The sequence below is a fragment of the Patagioenas fasciata genome, chromosome 4, assembly GCF_037038585.1.
Source record: "Patagioenas fasciata isolate bPatFas1 chromosome 4, bPatFas1.hap1, whole genome shotgun sequence".
Taxonomy (NCBI): domain Eukaryota; kingdom Metazoa; phylum Chordata; class Aves; order Columbiformes; family Columbidae; genus Patagioenas; species Patagioenas fasciata.
The window spans coordinates 12,236,081-12,255,628 of record NC_092523.1 but is presented as its reverse complement, the minus strand read 5'-3'; the positions used below and the strand labels follow the sequence as shown (position 1 = coordinate 12,255,628).

At 40.5% G+C, this 19,548-nt stretch overlaps 1 protein-coding gene across 10 annotated transcripts in view; it reads right to left on the bottom strand.

Moving 5' to 3' along the window:
- The window catches only part of ABLIM2 (actin binding LIM protein family member 2), a 140,668-nt gene extending 131,759 nt beyond the window's left edge, over positions 1–8,909 (bottom strand). For 3 of the 10 annotated variants that reach the window (XM_065836838.2, XM_071808542.1, XM_065836836.2), the window contains exon 1: positions 8,785–8,905. In XM_065836838.2, coding sequence (XP_065692910.1) covers positions 8,785–8,848 — 64 coding nt within the window. In that variant the 5' untranslated portion in view covers positions 8,849–8,905. Of the gene's footprint in view, positions 1–8,784 lie in introns of all 10 variants that reach the window. The other 7 variants (XM_065836835.2, XM_071808539.1, XM_071808541.1 and 4 more) reach the window with 5 other exon arrangements.
- Positions 8,910–19,548: the final 10,639 nt, after the last annotated feature.

Here is a 19,548-nt window from a genome sequence, read left to right as displayed (position 1 = left end):
ACCCTAATGTGAGTCTCGTATTCTTTACAGGACACAGACTGTGTTGTTCCCACAGAAAAATCAGCCTTGACCTTGGAAAAAAAGCTCAGGCATGTCACAAGTTAAAATTATAGATCTAGGCGAAGAAATGTGAAATGGGTGCCTATTGCCTGAGCAGTTTTCCTGAAAATGCAGCATTTCACCTCAGTCCAGAAAGATTATTTAATCCCAAATTTTAGAAATAACAGGAGTTAAGGGTCCTCAGCATAACCTAGGTTTCGGTCGTAGGTGAAATCCAACCAATAATACAGACACAATCAAATCTACAGCTGTGTAAGTGGGTACCTCTATTAAGATACAAATAGAAGTTTATTGTTATGCTGGTATACTGCGAATCATGAAATTCAGGCCCTCGTACCAAAAATTAGCTAAAATTCAGCATTTGAGGTGATGCACCACGTGGTACCATCTTGAAAAACATTCAAGACCAAGGTGGACACAACTAACCGCTGTTAGCAGTGGTTCCCAGGTCAGGGTGGTGGGCCCAGCTGGACACAGTCTACTGGGCCATACAAGGTGTTTAATCTGAGCTGGTACAAACAGGGTTATGATCTTAAATAATGACAATAAATATAGCATACAGCAAACTGAAACATTAGTGCTTATTACTAAAGGTCTTATGGTTTATAAAGACAGAAGCTTTAAAGAAGATGCTGCAAAACTTTGGTTGTTCTCACAGCTGATGACGAAACAGTCTCTGAGATGCTTGTTATCTTAGTTTTGTACCATGAAAAGCCATCGCTATTTGAATAAAGATGTTAAAATGTTTGTGTCTAATTCCATATTAAAGCATATAAATAAATGCTCTGATTCCAGAGTGATGAAACACTCTGCAGTTCACAGTGATCTCACCCATGGGTGATAGATGCTTAGCACTTCAGGAAGTCCCAGCAGTGATGGAGAAACCAGATGTTTACCCCAAACTCTCTATCCCAGTCAAGTAGGAGCTCTGTAGCTGCACATACACAACCCATGGGAGAGGTCAGCGTCTTTTATATGACTGTACAAAAGATTTGTGGTACATAAGCCCTGTTTCTCCACAGGGCTTGGAGCAGGAGAGTTTGCAAATGTTCATATGTGAAGCTGAAACTAGTTTTTCTCCAATTTTCTGAGGCAGGAATGAGTCAATGAAGCAAGGCCACAAAGACCAGTTGGTAAAGGGCCATGCAAAGCATTGAAGATTAATCTGCCTGTACATCTCTGTAGCAGCTCAACAGGAGCTATGCAGCCACGTTTAAGATAGTTTCAGATACCCACAGAAAATTTTGGACTGAATAGGATGCCCAAAGGTCCAACTCACAGCAGAGAAATCTCAAAGTTAGGTATGGTTGCTCAGGCCTTTGCCAATTAAATTTTGAAAATCTCTGAGGCTGGAGGTGTCATAGCCTCCCTGGGCACCCTCCTCCAGAGTTCAGGCATTCTGATTGGGGTTTTTCTTTTCCTTACAACCACCAGGAATTTCCCCTGCTACTCTCCCAGACTGTTGAGTCTTTCCCTTTTTCCATATACCCATGAGAGGAGCTTGGCTCCATCTTCCCTCTGCCCACCCGTGATGGGGTTGAAGACTGTGATTCAATGCCCCTTGGCCTTCCCTTCTCCATGTGGAACAGAAACAGACCCCTCCACCTCTCCTTGCACACCCCATACTCAAGAGTTACACACAGCAGCTCCTCTCACTGCACTCACTGCACTCACCTGCCAGGATTAGGGGCTGGACTCTGCTGACCAAGCAGGTGGGATTGCTGTACACAAGAGTCATCAAGAGGTTCAAGATGTCAGACAAACCACTGCTGCTCTTTTCTTACCAGTATTTACCCACTGCCTGCACCCAGGCACGCTTCTGTCACCACTCCAAAGCCAAAGGCAGAGCATGGGGTTTTATTTAGCCTGAGCAGGGCAGGAACCGCCAAGCACATCGAGGCTCAGACCGCAAACAGAAACCCTAAAACTGGCACTGTTCGAGCCTGAGCTGGAGCCAGGTTAACAGATAGCAGAACAGAGAGCATATGTGCGAGTCACAGGGGTGAGGTGTTGGAGTTGCTTGCCAGACACTCGCTACAACTCGTGGTACAGACATACGCAGCCCCAGCTGTTCCCGATTGCCTCGTACCCCAGTTATGGGATTTGGCTGCAAACCCTTTTCCATTCCTGTCTTCCTGTCATAGGAAATAGTGGCAACACAGCCTGTTTCTATGGTTTCCTTTGGTCTCTGTGCCCTACACAATTAGATACGCAACCTTAAAGATCAGATCCTCTGTTATCTGTGTTGCATCTAAAATCATAATCAAGTGATTACTTTAATGCTGCTGGGATTGCAAAGCCAAAAGAAACACCTGAGTAAGGCAAACCCTGCAAGACTAGATAAAGCCAAACTTGTCAGCTCAACTCTACGAAAAATCCTCACTGGTCTGCTACGAAGTAAAGATCCCAGGTAAGTTTGCAATACGGCGAACAACAACAGGAAAAAAGAGGTAAAGAATTTGTAAACAGAGCGAAGCAAATGAAAGTAACCAAGATGAAAATAAAGATTAAACTGTGAAAATATTTTTCATTTCTTCTAGAGCATTCACAACATTTTAAACTTCAATATTTGCACCAATCTGGTATTTATAAATGTACCACAAAAAGCTCTCGAGAGAGGTAAAAATAAGTCAAGGCAAAACTGAAGTAGTCTGTTATCAAGAACTCTCCAAATTAATCACTGCATATAAGGGTGCCTGTTCATTTAGTTCCACTTAATGTTGCTGAGCAGAGAAGATCCCAGTACATATTTAGACATCAGCTAGCAAACCACCTTATGTATTACTGCTGAAATTCCCTGTTATCCATGAATCCTCAAGTCACATACCTGTGAGGGGAAGGAGGTAGATGACCTATTTTCTAAAGTGACAGAAGCTCTTGCATGACACTCTTGAGCAGAACAGGTTCTGTGGCTGCTTCTGCACATGATATGCATCAAACTTTAACTCCTACTTCACCAAGGATTTCACCATATGAAGAGTGTCACAGGGATTCAATTTTACTTTGTTATCCTCTGAAAGAGACTTTAAGGAACGCAACTACGGTATGCTTATTGCTCCATATTCATGCTATATCCAGTTACTTCACTCCATAAACTGGTACAGTGAGGATTTTTTTGTTTCCTCCCACCTAAGCTCAAATGAACTTAGCAAAAAGGAAGAACGTGGAACAATCACACTACATCCTCTTCTGAAGTATCAGAGAGTGCCTCATGCTTGGAAGGACAGAAGAGTTACTTGAAAACTGACAAGGAACTGGGTGCTCTATTTGTGAGCAGCTGTTACACAGTAACAACCGCTTTTCTACAGATCTACCATGAGAAGCAATTGCAGACTGTTATTGCTTTATAATGACAGTATTACATAAATCTAAAAGTAACAGTTTCTAAAATATTTTTAAATTATCGCTAGTTATATCTTACAAATCAGGAATGTTTATTTTTCATGGCCAAATGCATTTAGACTTTGTTTTCCTCCAACTGCGGGTCAAAAAACCTGTCCTATAGGATCAGGTGAATCTCCAAAATAGAGTTATTGATCAATTTGACTATTGCCAGTAGGAGAATGATTTGCTTCTACAGAGAAAGGGAGAAAAATGGCTCCTAAAGCAGACATAAATATTCACTGAAGGCAGTTTATATTCCTCTCACATTCCTTTTCTGAAATGAAAAAATAAATAATAGCGCTTCGTAGAAAACAATACTCCATCTAGATTTCAGAGCACAAACATCAACTAATAAGCTGTGAAAAAAACATTCCAACATTTCAGAATATAACAGTTAAGGACCTTGACATACTGTTAATGGATCTTGACACGGGAAATAATCTAAATTCAGAAATATTTGCCTTAAGGTTATGTTTGAGGATGCAGACCACGAGCCAGCAAATTGTGCAATAACCTCAAGGGCCCGTCGATTTCCCTGCCCGTGCAGAGCCCCAGCTCTGCTGGCTGTGTCCCCTCTCACCCCAGCTGTGCTTCCAAAAGCCCCGAGCAACACAGCCCATTTCCACACAAATATGTTTGATTCATTATTGTGACCACTGGGTGCTCAATTTGAGAACCCAAGGTCTTAAGGTGAGCTAATGGCACCAGCAATCCCCCAGTGAGACTGGAAATTGCAGCAGTGAGCTTGAAGTTAACAACATTCAAGAAAGATGTGTTTGCATTGTTAAAAGCCTGGATTTGTAAACCATAAAGGAAGAATGATTTGTCAAATTAGGCAAAACTAAAAATCAGGGTTTCCTCACTTCTTCTTGAAGGTTGGCCAGCCCATTGCACAGAAGAAGGTAAGAGAGTGAAAACGCTACCTCAGTAGCCATGCTTTGATTCATTTTTTCGATTTTGGTTGCATTTCTTAGCCCTCTGTTTTTATGACAAAGCTGATTACTGAGCATTAAGTACATAAGCCATTAACATGCTGAGAAGCCAACCAGAAAGTATGCCAACTTTAATACGGTATTGAAATGGCAGTCAGATGAGTACAGATACCAGTCATGGAGGATGCTCGTTATTGTACACATGCTGCACTACAAACAGGCAAACTGGCCAGAAACAGACCTTGCTCAGAAAGCCACATATCTGGGGTTTTTAAAGCAGAACTAGCAACCTTTCCAGAGATCCGAGGTCTGTGGTAGCCAGGATGTCCTGCAGTCAGGAGTTAACCAGCTGATGTACCATCACCTGATAATCTCTTTTGACCTATTTCAATCCTCTCATAACTGCACTGTATGTTCTTACAATCCAAGAACATGATGCCATTTAACAGATGTCATGTACTGAGCTGAAGTCCTTTTCTAAAGAATTCTAAAGAAGAATCTTCAACTAAAAGCTTAAAGAATCCCAAGACATGTCTTCCTATTTTTATAGTCTAAGAAATGACATATATTCTATGTAATTCAACTTCAAAGGAAGAAAATACCACCAGGAAATACGCGTCATTGTTTTGGGGTTTTTTTTGTTTTGTTTTTGTTTTTGTTTTTTTTTCCAGAGAACCATGGCTACAGTGGCAATGGATTGAAGTAGTTCTAATTCTGTTTAACTACAAACTTGGAGAATTGTGCATTATAAGCTTCACACATTCATTAGTTGAAGAACTCCAAAGCAAGTCAACCTCTTGCTGCTCATAGTTCATAATGCATTGGTCTCTTCTACTAGTGGTCAAAATGAAGAGCTGAAAGTAAAACACTGTATCTAATGATAAAATATACTACAGTCTGAAACAGTCATACTATTGTCTCCAGAGAGGACTTCTATCAGTGTGTTTGAAAAGGAATTAAGTATCTCGCAAGCAGAGCAGGACCTTGCATGACCAACCTGCATAACCTCTTTTGCAACCAGAATCACCATGTTCCTCCTTGATTTGGGCTGTGACACTCCATTAGCTGTTCTCTGATCCATGCAATAAAATTTTCTTTCTCATAAAACAGTTTAAAGACTAAATAACCATGTGAAATTGTGTCATGACATTTAATTTAATCTAAGATAATTCACCTAGTATATAATTAGCTCAGTGAATCCTTTTTTTTTAATTTTTTTTCACTTAAATAATAGACACCATGTTACCCTATTTCTGGGAATTGATGGGAACCTAATTTTCTCAGTCTAAATTTTTTAACCTACTCTGTTCTTCTGGCTATGACTTCAAGATGATGAAGAACAGAAATGTTAGACTGATAACCATGTTATAAACTCTTTGAAGTACATTTAGAATCCTGAAAGCACAGCCACGCCATGCAAATACAAGTGTAAAGGGCAGTGAATGAGTTTCAGCCAGGAGCAATGGTAAGGAAAACTGCATGTGGAAAAATCTAATTACAACATATGTAATAATGCATTTGAGCTGTGCTTACTATGCCACATGACCATACACTTTCTAAATTTAAAATTATAGCATGTCTGCAGTCCATTAACACATAATGATGGTTCAAAGTATGTACTCTTGGGTGACTTTATATTACCTGTATCTATGTATTACAAACTAAATCATGTTTATGAAATACACACATTTCTATATCTAAAGCAAAAACTTACAGTTAAAAAGGTAAAGCAGGGTCAAAGGTTGCCTGAAACCTCCTTGACACAGACAGCTCACGATGTGTTGCACAAGAGGGGACACAGACTGAGTGAAGCTTTTTGCAGTAACCAGCACAGCTTCACAACAGGTTACTCCATCTCAGGAGTAACAGGAAGAGCAGGGATTTCTCCCAGATTACCAAACAGTGCAGCAATTTCTCAACCCTTGTATGTGGCTGATTTTAATAACACATTGCACCCTGTTTTCTTTGCAGAACCAGAAACATCTTTTTGTTACAGTAAATGCCAAACTTTGAATTACAGCCTTTCCTCAGTAATTTTGGTGGGAACCTTTTGGAAACAGTAACTTTAGTTAAACTGTGACATTAAATTTGCTGTATGATACTTGCCCCCTTGATGTTAATGGAAAATTTCCATTGATTTTGCAGAGCAGATGTGGGCTCCTCACATTTAATTTATCATGAAAATTGATTGTAAGTGGTTGACATAATCCACATAGACAAGCAAAATCAAAATTTGGAAACATCAAAGCTAAACCTGTACTTAAAACCAATATTCCTAAAACTGCCAGTTATACTTTCAAATGAGAGCTAAGAACTCTCAGGGGTTTTTTCCACTCTCTTTTTTTCCCAGGATGTTATTTTTATCTTGGCACTATTCATTTTTGCCATTTCATTTACACCATGTTTGGTGCAATTACTGAGACAGAATTGTGTCAAGTCTCCTCTGCACTAGACTGTTACGCACTAACTTATCTACTGTGTTTATAACTTTACAACCTATATAATTAGTATTTTAAATATTATAAAGATACAACTTTGGACTTCAATACTTCCTCTGCCAGCCTCAATTTTACTGCTACAGAATTTAAGTGTTTCACAGTATTTCATATTCTTCAGGTCAAAATTATAGACAAGTAACCAAGAACAGGTTTCTGTGCTTGAGTTTGATCATCCCCAATGCAGATGTCACCACATGTGTTAACCATTTTGATTCCCTTTAGAGACAGCACACACTCAGGATTTCTAGCACACAATTCAGCTCACACTGTAACACATCACTGCTCTCACCTGCACCTCTGGGCACCTGCCTTGGCCTGTGCACCTCCCCAGAGAGGACCGGCAAGCTGGAAGTGCATGTTTCATCCACAGACCACGCGAGAATGTGGATGATCATCACACATGGAAATATCTACATTTTCAACAGACATGAGGAAATGCCAAACTACGTTTTTAGCTGCAGCCTCTGGCAGGTGCCTGACCGCAGGTCTCACACTTCTAACAGGGAGCTCGTTTTCTTCTTTGTTTGCACTAGGTTCTCATTTGGCTCACTGTGAGGATGTGATATGATTAAGCATGTTGACATACAGAGCCACCATGTAATTGTAGCTATTCCACGTGTCCCTGTTGTTGTGGCAGAGGGTATATTTAGCAGCTACAGTTATCCTCAGAAACCAAATACACAATCAACTCAAAAAGCCTCCCCTTTTCCCCTATGCAGAACCCTGTATTTGCCTTAAAGACTGTAATATTTTGCCATCAGCTGTGCTCTGAAGTAACCACCCCCCACTGCCGCACAAGGCAGATGAATGCTGAACAGCTGGAAAATACAATTCCAAGTCAGTTCTCAAATTCTGCATATATCACCAGATAAATTATTTTTCTATTGCCCTGGGCAACTGGATCCCTCAGGGTGGCAATCCCAGCTAGGCCTCCGTGAAACCTCCGTGATTCTCACCTTCTTTATCACTACAATATCTCGGCCATCAGAAAAAGCCGAGCTTTTAACCCAAATATCCCTGTCGGAAGAGCCGCGTGTTTCCACTCCCCGAGATGCGGGGCGGGAGGGGGAACAGTACGGCAGCTGTGCGGCCGGAGCGAGACACCCCCGAAAGGTGCCGCGGGTACCGGCAGCGCCGGGGGAGCGACCCGGGGCGCCTCCCGCTGCGGCCGGGCGAGCCCATCCCGCGGGGCACCCGTCGGGCTGCGGGAGACACCCGAGGCGAGGGCACCATGGCCGGAGCCCCCGCGCAGGGTCCCACGGCCCCGGCACCGCAGTGGCAGACGCAGCTCCTCCCGCCCGGCAGCGCCCGCGGCTGCGGCAGCGCCAGCTCCCCTCCGAGATACGCACAGAGACACATAGACGCATTTTCTGCCTTATTTTTTTTTGGCCGGGTTAGCAATCTCCAGCCGGTTCCTCCCGCAAAGCAGCCGCAACGCAACGTGACGGACACCAGCGGGGCAACGGCAGCGCCCCCTTCCAAAATACACGACGAGGGGGGATTCGGCTGCCCACCCCCTGCACCCACCTACCTGTGCCGGTGCTCATGGCGCGCAGGAGGGGCCGCGCCCGCCGCCGCTCCCGCCGCCCGTCACCGCACCCCCGCGGGTGACACCATCCCCGCCCGCCGCCGCGCAGCCCGCAGCGGGGCAGCCGCGCTCCGCCCCCCCGGCAGGTGCCGCGCACCCACAGCCCCGGCGCGGAGCGGCGCGGCTCGGCGGGCACCTTGGGAAGTGTAGGCAGCTCCGCACCCGCGGACTACATCCCCCTCTGTGCCTTGCTGTGGCAGGGCGGGGGGGGAAGGCTCCGTCCCCGGCGCTCCTGCGGGCAGGGCGGCTGCAGCCCTCCCCCTCCCCCTCCACCGGCAGAAACTTCCCCACTGGCTCGGCAAGACCCACAGCCTACTCTCACCTGCTTGCCCGCCAGCTCTCCATCCAGCCCCGCTGTGCTTTGCGGGTGAGCTCTTCCTCTGCATTTTCCTGCCCTACTCGTCCTCGGTTTGTATGATGCCCGAGAGAAGCAGATTGGTGCACAGGTGCTTTAGCATGTCCCCAAAACGCCCAAGGAATGACGATGGAGATGTTTGCGTTGTTCTTCGGCGCAGCCGAGACTCCAGGCAGCGCTGCATCACACAGATGTTCGGCAGCCAGGCTAGTTATTCAGGAGGGGAAGGTAGCCCCTTCCGGAGCAGGTGAACTCTCACTAATCCTTCATATTTAAAAGTACAAGAACATCAATGTTTTATTAAAGCCAGCTTATTCACTATTGCATCAATCTGGAAATCTACTATAGTTCTGGAAGAAATAATGTGTAAAAAACCCCAAAGCATCTGTTCAAACAAACCCAGAAGAAGCCAGCCGTAGTTATATAAGCATGTTGTATTGCTCAGCTCCTCTGATGCTGACTGCAGACTGGCTTCGGGGCAGCTTGGAGTTACAGTAAGAGCGTGAAAAAATAGGAGTGCAAAGATTTGCTTTGCATTGATATCAGCATACTTATTATCCTCTTCTCCATCAGGTTATCTAAAAGTTAAAACTTAAACTACGAGTTGTAACCATAAAAACCTACACAACTTTCCCATCCTACACCAGTAATTGAAGTGAGATGAGCTCTGTAGCAGTACCCATGTGTTGTGATTTGATAGCGAATCGTGATCCTCAGGTCTGTGTAAGTTTAGCAGTACTGTATGGCTCTCATGTTGTTCAAATGATGCAAACTGAGAGCCTCTGGAGATAATCGCTGCCATTGGGAAGAACGTGGACATGCGCTCAGAGCAGCCATTCAGGATCAGACAATCCAACCCAGTTTCCCATTTCTGACAGTCACCAGCAGTGGATATCTGCTGAGGGGGCTTCCTGAGACAGATGTGTGTTCTTTGTAATGAAGAAACTTTCATGGATTTTCTTCCATTATCTTGTTTGGCTGTTTGAAGACATGCACACTTCAAGCAACTATAGCATCCTGTGCAAGGGATTTCACAGCTGAACTATATGTAGTGTCAAGAACCACCTGCTTTTGTTTTCAACCTGCTATTTGCTGTCTTTATTTGATGCCCACTCATTCTTGTAATAGAAGAGACAGCAAACATATCATTCCCTATTCACTTTCTCTGTGTCACTCATGAATTTATGCTGCTCTATCAGATTCCACCCTTCACTCCTACTCTACTCAGTCTCAGTCATTCCTTAAAACTGGCAACATGTAACTTCAATACTACATTGCTGTCACTTTCTGTCATTTGTTTTGAAGTTGTACCATTGTCTAACACCATTGTTTTTTAAGCACTTTTATTTATTTATTCATTCATTATACCTGTATTCCACCCTGCAATCTTCTACCACCCATTTTGCATTGAAAGTTCTCCTGAGCTGCCCAGCTGTACTGAAGCACAAAAGCTGAGTTGCAGTTGCCCTTGTAGAACTTCATTAAGACACAGATGATAAACAAATAGCCATGTGTTTACAAACATATGTTCAGGACAATGATTCAATCTAAGAATGGGCAGATACACACATCAGGACACTGTAAGATTCAGACTCATGATAGCAATCCAAACCTCAGGCTAGTAGGCAGTCATCCCTTGATTTTCATTTCTCAAAGCAATCAGCTTGTCCAGCCACTGCAAAGAAGGCTGAATAGGCAGCCTCTAACCTGCCAGCACTTTGCACCATTTCTGTCATTACTGTAAATTAAATTGGAACTTGGCAATCCTGATGATCCTGCTTCTTCCTCCACATCCTCAGTGCCATCCTGCATTCTTTTAAGAGCATCATTGTTTTTTTGGAAGAGCTTAGAAAACTCTATGCAAGGCAAAAAAGTTAACTTTTTAGTATACAATGTTTTCAAACATTTCTTCACTGTTGTTATTTAGAAAGTGTTATGGAAGAGCTTATATTGTATTTTACTGTTCCTGTGGATTGAAACTGTATGTGTATTTTGAGAACATTCACACATCTTGTTCTATTACATTACATTGGAAAAAAAAAATCTTCACTATCTATTGAATTCCTAGCAATGCCAGTTATCAGAAATGCACCCTCAACAAGTAAGGACATATATCTCCATGTATCTGCCCTCAACAAGTAAGGGAATACGGCTTCAGGTAAAGGAAAGAGTAAGCACTTTAAATGTAAACCAAAACAGAACAATCAATATAGTGTAATTCATGAATGGATATTTGCATTACTCTTGACATTATACTGTTATATGTTGAGCATACTGCAGATTTATGGACTGACAAAATCAACATTCTTGCAGAAGCTGGTGTAGCTCAAGCAGACAGAAGTTTTTTCCTGTGTATTTAAGTGAAGTTAACCACATTGCAACCACATCTTCTTTTTTGTTTGTTTGTTTGTTTTGTTTTGTTTTGTTTTGTTTTCTTATATTACCTTCAAAATTCAACTGGGGTAACATTCAATTAATAATTCTGGTGTTTTAAAATTTAGTTTCATGGCAAAGTTGTCACACAATATTTTGATTTAGTGCTTTTCTTGAAAAAGTTCAGCTGAAGCAAGCAAAAAGTATTGTTTCTAATATTTCTAAAATTTCCAACAATGGTGAGACCAGGGGCTTCTTAGCAGAATAAAATTATTACTTTTATTTGATTTTTGTCTGCAAATTTTTTTAGATCTTTGCCAATTGAGTATGAAAGGAGTTGTATTTTAAAAGCATCGCAGTGATGGAGAGTCCAGCAAGAGGGAGAGGAACTAGAACTTCTGCACTGGGAATGCAGCAGAACCTTTGCTTCTCCAGAAAACAAAACAAAACAACCCCAAAACTTGTGAGGAAAACGTCATCAAGCCAGTTGCCAGAAGTGATGTACACACTGATCCAGAATACAGAAGTCCACAGGTTCAAGTAGCTGTTTAACCTGATGAAGGAAAATAAATTGGCCCTTAGCTTCATGTTCAAAGCTGACACAGTATCACAGGATATTCATGTCAAATAGCAACTTGGAGTGAAATCTGAAAGAACAATTAGTCATTTTGTGGCAGCTATACTGGTGCTTATTCAAATCCTTCTGAAAGTGCCTTAAATGGATATGTCATGAAAGAAAAAAAGTCAGAAAAAACACCACATAAATTGGTTATCCTTTTGTAAATCCTGCTGTGCTTCTCTGTGTTTCATGTCTTTAAATTCTATGAGGTAGTCCTGAAAACTGAGCTTTAGCTCCTAAGAAACTTTCATATTTCTCTACTTTTTAACCTGAAATGAAATTATTAGGCTCATATTCACTCCAAGCTGCTTTCTTTTGACAACTATTATATCTTCTGAAAGACAAAAAGTAATCTTACAATTTACAGTAATTTATTTTGAAGTGCTTATGTTTTAAATGACAAATTATCCCTCAAACGTGTTCCGTAATTTTCCAGAAATGTCATTTTCCTATCACTTCAAAACCAGGAGTTCTTTTGTATCACAGAAGACTACTAGCCTGGCACAACATGCCATCATGATCCTCTTTTGCTTTTTAGTGATTCTCTTTTGTGTGAAGAAACCTCCCTAAAAATCTGTATGTTAAAAATATTTTACTTTTTTATTTTTTAAATCAAATGTCTCTCAGGAATTCAGGGCTGGATTTTGCGTGGGTTACAGTCCTGTAACTAGACCTGAAGTAGTCCACTTTTATATCTAATCCCAGATCTAAGTTATTACCTTTTTGGCATTAAATTACTAGTTCTGGGACAGTTGCCCAAGTAAGCCATGCTTGAGTTTGTAACCTGTTTGTGCTTGTGACAGTAGTTACCTCCCTATCACCTTTCTGTGATTGTCAGATTGGTGTTGACACTGATAGTAAATAAAATATGAATCAAGTCCGAAGATTCAGCAGAATAACAGGCCGGGATCTTAAAATGAAATTCTGGGTATAAAAATAAATTGCCAACTATTCACTGAGCCAGAAGTACACATGTTTATAAATAATGAATTACCGTGAAGCAGCTGTAATGAAATAATAACGTAGCACTATATTGAGATGTCTGCATCGCATTATCAAGATGTCTGTAACAACTTTTTGCAAAGCTCCTCTTGCACCATAGGCAGAATGTAAATATTACATCAGCAGTTATAACTTAGACATCAATTACCCGTTACAAACCTAAATGCATTATGAGCAGTAGGTCAAATAAAACTCCCAGGCAAACTTTGGAAACAGAAAGAATGAAACAACATCAAAGTGAACAATGGCTGAGGATGAAAGAAACCCTTGTTACAGTGAGACAATCAAAGACTGTTCTCTCATGTCAGCAGTCAGCTTTTGGAAAGTTGGTCTGAAGAAATAAATTTTAATATCACAGACTGCTGCATATGACAGGAAGTCTAAGAGGAAATGATTAGCATCAATATGTAATTTATACACAAGAAGGATCAGCGCCCAGGTTACAGCAATGAAATGTGCATCAATACAAATGCAAAGGATGGTTTGGGGAAGAGCCAAGACAAAGCATGAATAATATAAAAGTCACTACACTTCCAAAAACATTGGCAAAAAAAAGGTAAATTTAATTTGAGAGTGGCAGATGAAGCTTGCAAGGATTTCAGTGCAATGTTACACAGTTTGTGCAGCCAGTGATATCACTACTCCCGACTGTAAACATGTAAATAATGTTGTGCTTTCTGTAGTAAACAAGTGAGAACTACAATACTGTCCCCTTCTGTGCCTGTTGCAGAGTGGTTAACACTTATTAAGCGTATTGTGATCTCTTGCAAATGTGACTCCTTGGAAGATTGCTCTTTATGTGAAGCCACAGCTTCTCCCCTCAAGTACATGATATTATGATCTGTTGACCCTGAGTCAATTTAACTCTGTTTTTGCAGTACAGGCTGGTGTATGCTGATTTCCTCTTGCTCATCCTACATTGCATCTCTAACACTGTTCTTATGTAAAATATATATATATATATATATATATATATAATATACAGTCTCATGCTAGTAGCATTTAGACTCTTACTGAGTGATAAAATTCTCACATAGCACCATCTGGAAGTAAGGCTTTGCCTGGTAAGATGCATGACAGTTTAGAGCAGCTTTCAACACGCTCTGCCAGGGAACACACCTGGGCTTGCAAACATCAGTCCCTGGGCAAATGCAGCTGTGACCGAAGGCTCCTGTGTTTCCCCAGCTGCAACAAAGCTGCTTTGTACTGTAAGCATTGCTTTCCAGGCTCTATGATACAAGGTGAACGTCCCAGACTGTATATAGTGGCTTGGGCCAAGCCTATAGATAACTGAAGTGTTTTAGGTGAGGTTTGTGGGTAGCATATGCACAGATGTCAACTAGAAAATAAGGAGGAATAGAAACATAATTTTTTTTCCAAACATGGGAAAAATAGAAAAAAAATATTACTGGATATAATGAACACAATTACTGTGCATTTAATGGAGGGAGCCCAGAATGTATTTATGTTGTATTTTTTCTTTTAGTTGCATAGCATGCCCCTAGACATTCACAACTTACCATCATTATTGTCTGTGCTGGCAAGTAGAAGTATATTTCACTTAATCAAAAGTCCATAAATGGAATTGCAAGATGGCTCAAAGGCCAACATTTAAATTGGAAGCATCTAGAGTTCTGACAATTTTCAGATCCATATTGGCAAAAGCTCCACTGTGCCTCAGATCTTCTCTATTAAATAGAAAATCTTGCCTCATGTTTCTCAAGACTGTTGATTACACTATATCTTTTAAGGACTTTATTCTTCTAAGAAATATTGCGTCAAGCATGCCAAGACTGGATGCTGACAAAGCAGAAAATGTTGTGCTAGTTATGTTTATTACCATCTCTTTGTATACTTAGCTGTGGTGTCTGCAGACAAGTGGTCTAAAAAGATACATGTAAGAGGAAAAATGTTACCAGAAGCTGTAATTTTGATCTACAGATAAAGCTGCAAAAAAAATGGACACCACTTTGCACATGTGAGTCCTTCTTCAGGTCTCAACTAGAGGGCAGCAGTAATTTGGAAAAATCCCAGTCGCTTTGTTGGTTTTACACAGATGCAGATTTCTGCAATTGAAGTCAAAATTATCAAGATAGCATTTTCTATACTGTAGACATTTTGGTAGCTGGAGATGTTAATCCCAAACTATAGGAAGACAGTATTTTGGGCTCCCTTGATCAAAGGGAAAACTCTCGCATGGCAATCCTACCACTAACACTCATTCAATTGTACACAAGAGCTACTGATACTGAATTGTGTTGTACCTTGTGTACACATACGCAGGCACATAGCAAGAAGAGCCAGAGGCCACGGATGCATTTGCAAAGAGCAAGTTTTATTTTAGTTACGTCTCTACTGGGGGATCACCGAAGTCACACCTAAGCTCCCAGGCAGAGGTGACACAGGTGGGGACGCAGGCGCTGGTCAGTTCAGCCCTGCTGGAAGATCACTGGGCCTGCTGAGCTCTCCTGTATTTCAAGGCTTCAGGCAGGCGCAGCCTCCCGCTCTTTCTCACAACAAAGCAGAAATCTCAGACACAGTGATAAGGTGCCCAGAGTTTCTCCCAGGCCTGTGTTATCTAACACAGAGGTTCTACTCATCAAGCACACAAGGTCAGTAAGACAATTAGTGTGATGTGTGTGCTTTTTCTACAGACAGGTACAAGTCACTTGAGCGTATTTACATTTAACTAACCTCCTTGCCAAATCTTCCGCTATATCCCCATAGATACCTCATGAATGTCATGAAGATTATTGCATGATAAATCACGGCTCTACAATCTTTTCTAGCCTGGTGGCTATCTATCATTTTGGGTCCTCCAGGTATTCCTTCAGGCATGTTCTTCAACAGAGCATCAGAAGAGGCAAAAGTGAGACTTTCTTTCCACTGAACCCATATCGAAATCTCTTTTCCTCCACTTTGGATGCTTAAGTAACTCAAAATATATTTCCTCAATACCAAAAATAGCTCAGAAGATATCCCATGTATATTCAAACTCCCATAAATAAAGCTCCCTTGCCCTGCATTTTCTAGCACTAAGAACAATGACCAAGCAGATGGGTAAAATTTCAGTACTGCAAAATCAGTGTTTCAGTATACAGCTAAGGACTGTCAATGCTTTTCTGCTGAAAGTCTTTTTATCCATCCCCCCAGAAAAGAGCATGCACATTTATATAGAAATATAAAACTCTGTTTCAAATAGCATACATTTATGCAAATCCTTAGAAGTGACAAGGAATTGAAGCAAAGCTAAATATTCATTGCTGCTTCTTTTCTCCCTTCTTTTTTTTTAAATTGTGAAGCCATGGCTTTCTACTCCAGTCCACACATTAATCAGTTTCAGATATACTGACATAGTTTTCTCTGGTTTAAAAGCTTCTATGAAAACTGTGACAGAGATCTTACTCATGAAAAAACCTTGATTAGTGCCCTTTTCTGAATGTCTAATGAGGAAAACAAGAGATTTCTCAGAAGGAAAAGAGATAACAAATTAATTTGAACAACAAAATATATAATCTCAAATAACATCTCATTACGTAAGCACTTCCTGGCTAGCTATAAGAAAGTTACAAATCTTTTCTTAAGAATAAACTCTTATTTCTATCTGCAGTCTTCAAGCAGCTGGAAACAGTTAACCTTCAATGAAAAATCAGTTCACCTGATTATAAAAGGAAGAACCCGTTTTCTTTTAAATCATCTGCAATGCTATAAAAGGTAGGTTTTTAGTCTAAGAAGAGTAAAAAGTAATTTATTTTTTAAAAAGTGGGGGTTCTATGGGAGTTTAAGTATAAACTGAATTGTGTGTAGACTTTTTTTTTCTCTTTTAATAGTTGGAAGTTTGTACAAAACCAGTATTGTTGCTTCCACATCAACATGTGTTACCTACATTTTTAAGGCTTTTTCAAATGTTTTATAGGTCTTGTTTACCCTGTGGTTTGTTAATCCCAGTAGATATCAGAAGATATAAGGAAATCATATTCAAGTTCAACTTGAAAAAAATAAATATAGAGGAAGCTCATTTGCTATATTGGAGTTTGTGAATACGATCTCTCCAAATGTTTTTTGTTTGGGGTCATGGAGAAGGAAAAGCTTTCTGTTCCACGTGCAACACAAAAGCTTCAGCCTAATTAAAGGAGGTTGTTATCCCTGTGGGGCAGAAAATAAGTCCTGGTGACTCAGAGAGTAAAGGAAGGTGATGATTAATCTTTTAAGTGGTAAGTGCTAATTATCAATTTTTATTCTGAGCTGATGAAACTGTTTTAGAAGGTTTCTCTTTCTCTAATACATGGAGGCCTATGGTCCATGTCATGGCCGAGACAGAGCAAGGAATCCTATCACAGCGTTTTTGCCTGCTGGGGTTTGGATATGAGCCCAAATCATTTCCTTGGTATGAACTTGTTGGGGTTTTGGTCCATGGTCAAAAATATCCTGAAGTGAGTAACAGTGGCTCTTGGGAGCTGCTAAACTTAGGAGAAAGCTTTGTCAGGTGTGCATCATGTTATGGCTTGTGCTGAGGAATAACAAGCTCAGTAACATCTATTATTAACATTTGGTAATTGTAAGTAAACTTGGCTATTATTTAGCAAGCTGGGTAAATAGCTTAGGAACAGTTTAAACAGTGTAACAGCTGGATGTTTTGACTCAGCATTTTCCTGCAGACTGCAAGGCGACAGCATTTCCGTACAGATGGATAGCAGTATATTTTTCTTTTCATGTTTTCTGTTTTTCCTTTCCGAACCAGGCTGTGGAGTTGGGGTGATGTTTTTTTCAAGACTTGGAGGAAGTAAAGCTATCTGGGTTCCAACTGGGGGGATGGAAAGATGATCAGACTCCGTGAAAGAAGACTTCAGCTCTTTAGCTAACTCTATATGCAGTTACTGTGGAGAGATAACATGCTAATCAAAAGGAAACATGTGGCTAAACCTTTTTTTGTGTAAGTTTTGTGTACCCATAGTGTGAGAATGATAACACAACTAATATCCATGCATGCTGCTAATCCTGCTAAAATTAACACATTTGGGTAAGTTTGCTAAGTAAAAGGTCACTTCTGTAAGTTCACAACTTGAACTGAGTAGATTTCGCATCCAGTGGCTCAACTGATATTTCACTGTGAATTTAGCAGTTCAGATTTCATAACTTTATGTATGTATATTTTTAGATTGAATACACCTCAGTCACTGGATGAAACAGGAACCCATAAAGACTCACGTAGCTAAGAAAGCAGTATCTTCTGTAATGTCAAGCTTGTCATGAGAGCTGTAAATAGTGAAGAATGCTAATTTGAGCAAAACATTAGTAGCAGAGGATCTTTTTATAATAGTGCTCAACAAAGGGAAATAAGCTTTGTGACACTTGCTGGACTTGAGATGAAAGAGATCAGACAGGGATATAAGAAAGCAGGTAGGAAGACCCTTTCCTGTGTAAATCTGATACTTGCTAATGGTTATCAGTAAATAGCCAAACGAGTTACATTTCGATGTGATTACGTGTTAAAGTTAGTCCCTTTGGCAGTAGACTATTCTTTCATGGGTATGCCCCCAGCTGTGATGGAATAATAGTTATATTGGAAGATGCAACTTGGCCTTAGTATTAAAATGTGTTGGTTTTCCTAACACAAGCTGCTGTAGTGAGAAGCGGTCAGGCAAACAGGCAGCTGCAGAAGGGCAGACAAACAGGATGATGAAAAGCAACGCCAGAGAGAGACAATTGGAGGAAGTGTCTTGTTTCAACACTTAATGTCCTCCTCAGCCTCCTGGCAGCTTCTTTTTAATAATCCCAAAAAGATCAGGGACAACCAAACATAAACACGGTCACCAGGTCTTCATGTAATTTTAATAGTTAAGGAATTAGTATTATCAATCCTATTTTTTAGCATAGGAAAGCTAAACAGATAGCACAATTTCTAGTGATTAAAATGTAGTATAAAGGATATAATTACTAATACAGAAGTCACTCTGTGCTGCTTTTGTGTTTTGCCTGTTTGTTACAATATACTGGTCTCTGGAGTTATTTCATGGGAGCAGCCATTCACATTTTCACTAGTTATTAATTTACATTTCTGTAATGCAGGTTGGTACTGTTTTAATAAGACAATAGGAAGGTCAGGGCCTACTTATGATGTCATTATCCTGAAACTGAAAACTTTGTTTTCTTTGTTTCCACTTAAACTAAACATCTTTAGACACCCCCAAGAATCAAAGTACCATGCATGATGTCATGAAGTACACTTTGGAGTAAAATCATAGAGGATAGCTGAAGAAGCAGATATTGAAAAGGGGTTAAGGAGCTTGGAGTTCAGTTGGCACTACTTTGTCACTTGCTTCATTAATTAAGTTCCTTCTGTAAAATAAAAATTGTGGGCTTGGGGTTTTTTTGTTTTGTGTTGTTTTTGGTGTTTTGTTTTGTTTTGGTATATATTTTTGAGGACACGCTGCTCAGTGTCAGATTCTGCAATGACTGGGCCATAACAAGAGATGTTAGAAGATTGGTATTCATTTGGAAGCATATAAAACATATAGGGTTAGATGATGGAGGGGCTTGGTGTGTTTGTGTGTGTTTTTGGCTGGGGTTTTTTTATTTTTTTATTTTTACTACCTTGAGTACATATAAAAGAGGTGGTAGAAATAGAAGTGAAGAATTGTGGTTATAAAATGTAACCAAATATCATCCTTAAACATACAAATGAAATAAATGAGGTGAAAAGATTTAGACACTTATGAAACTCATGTCACCACTTT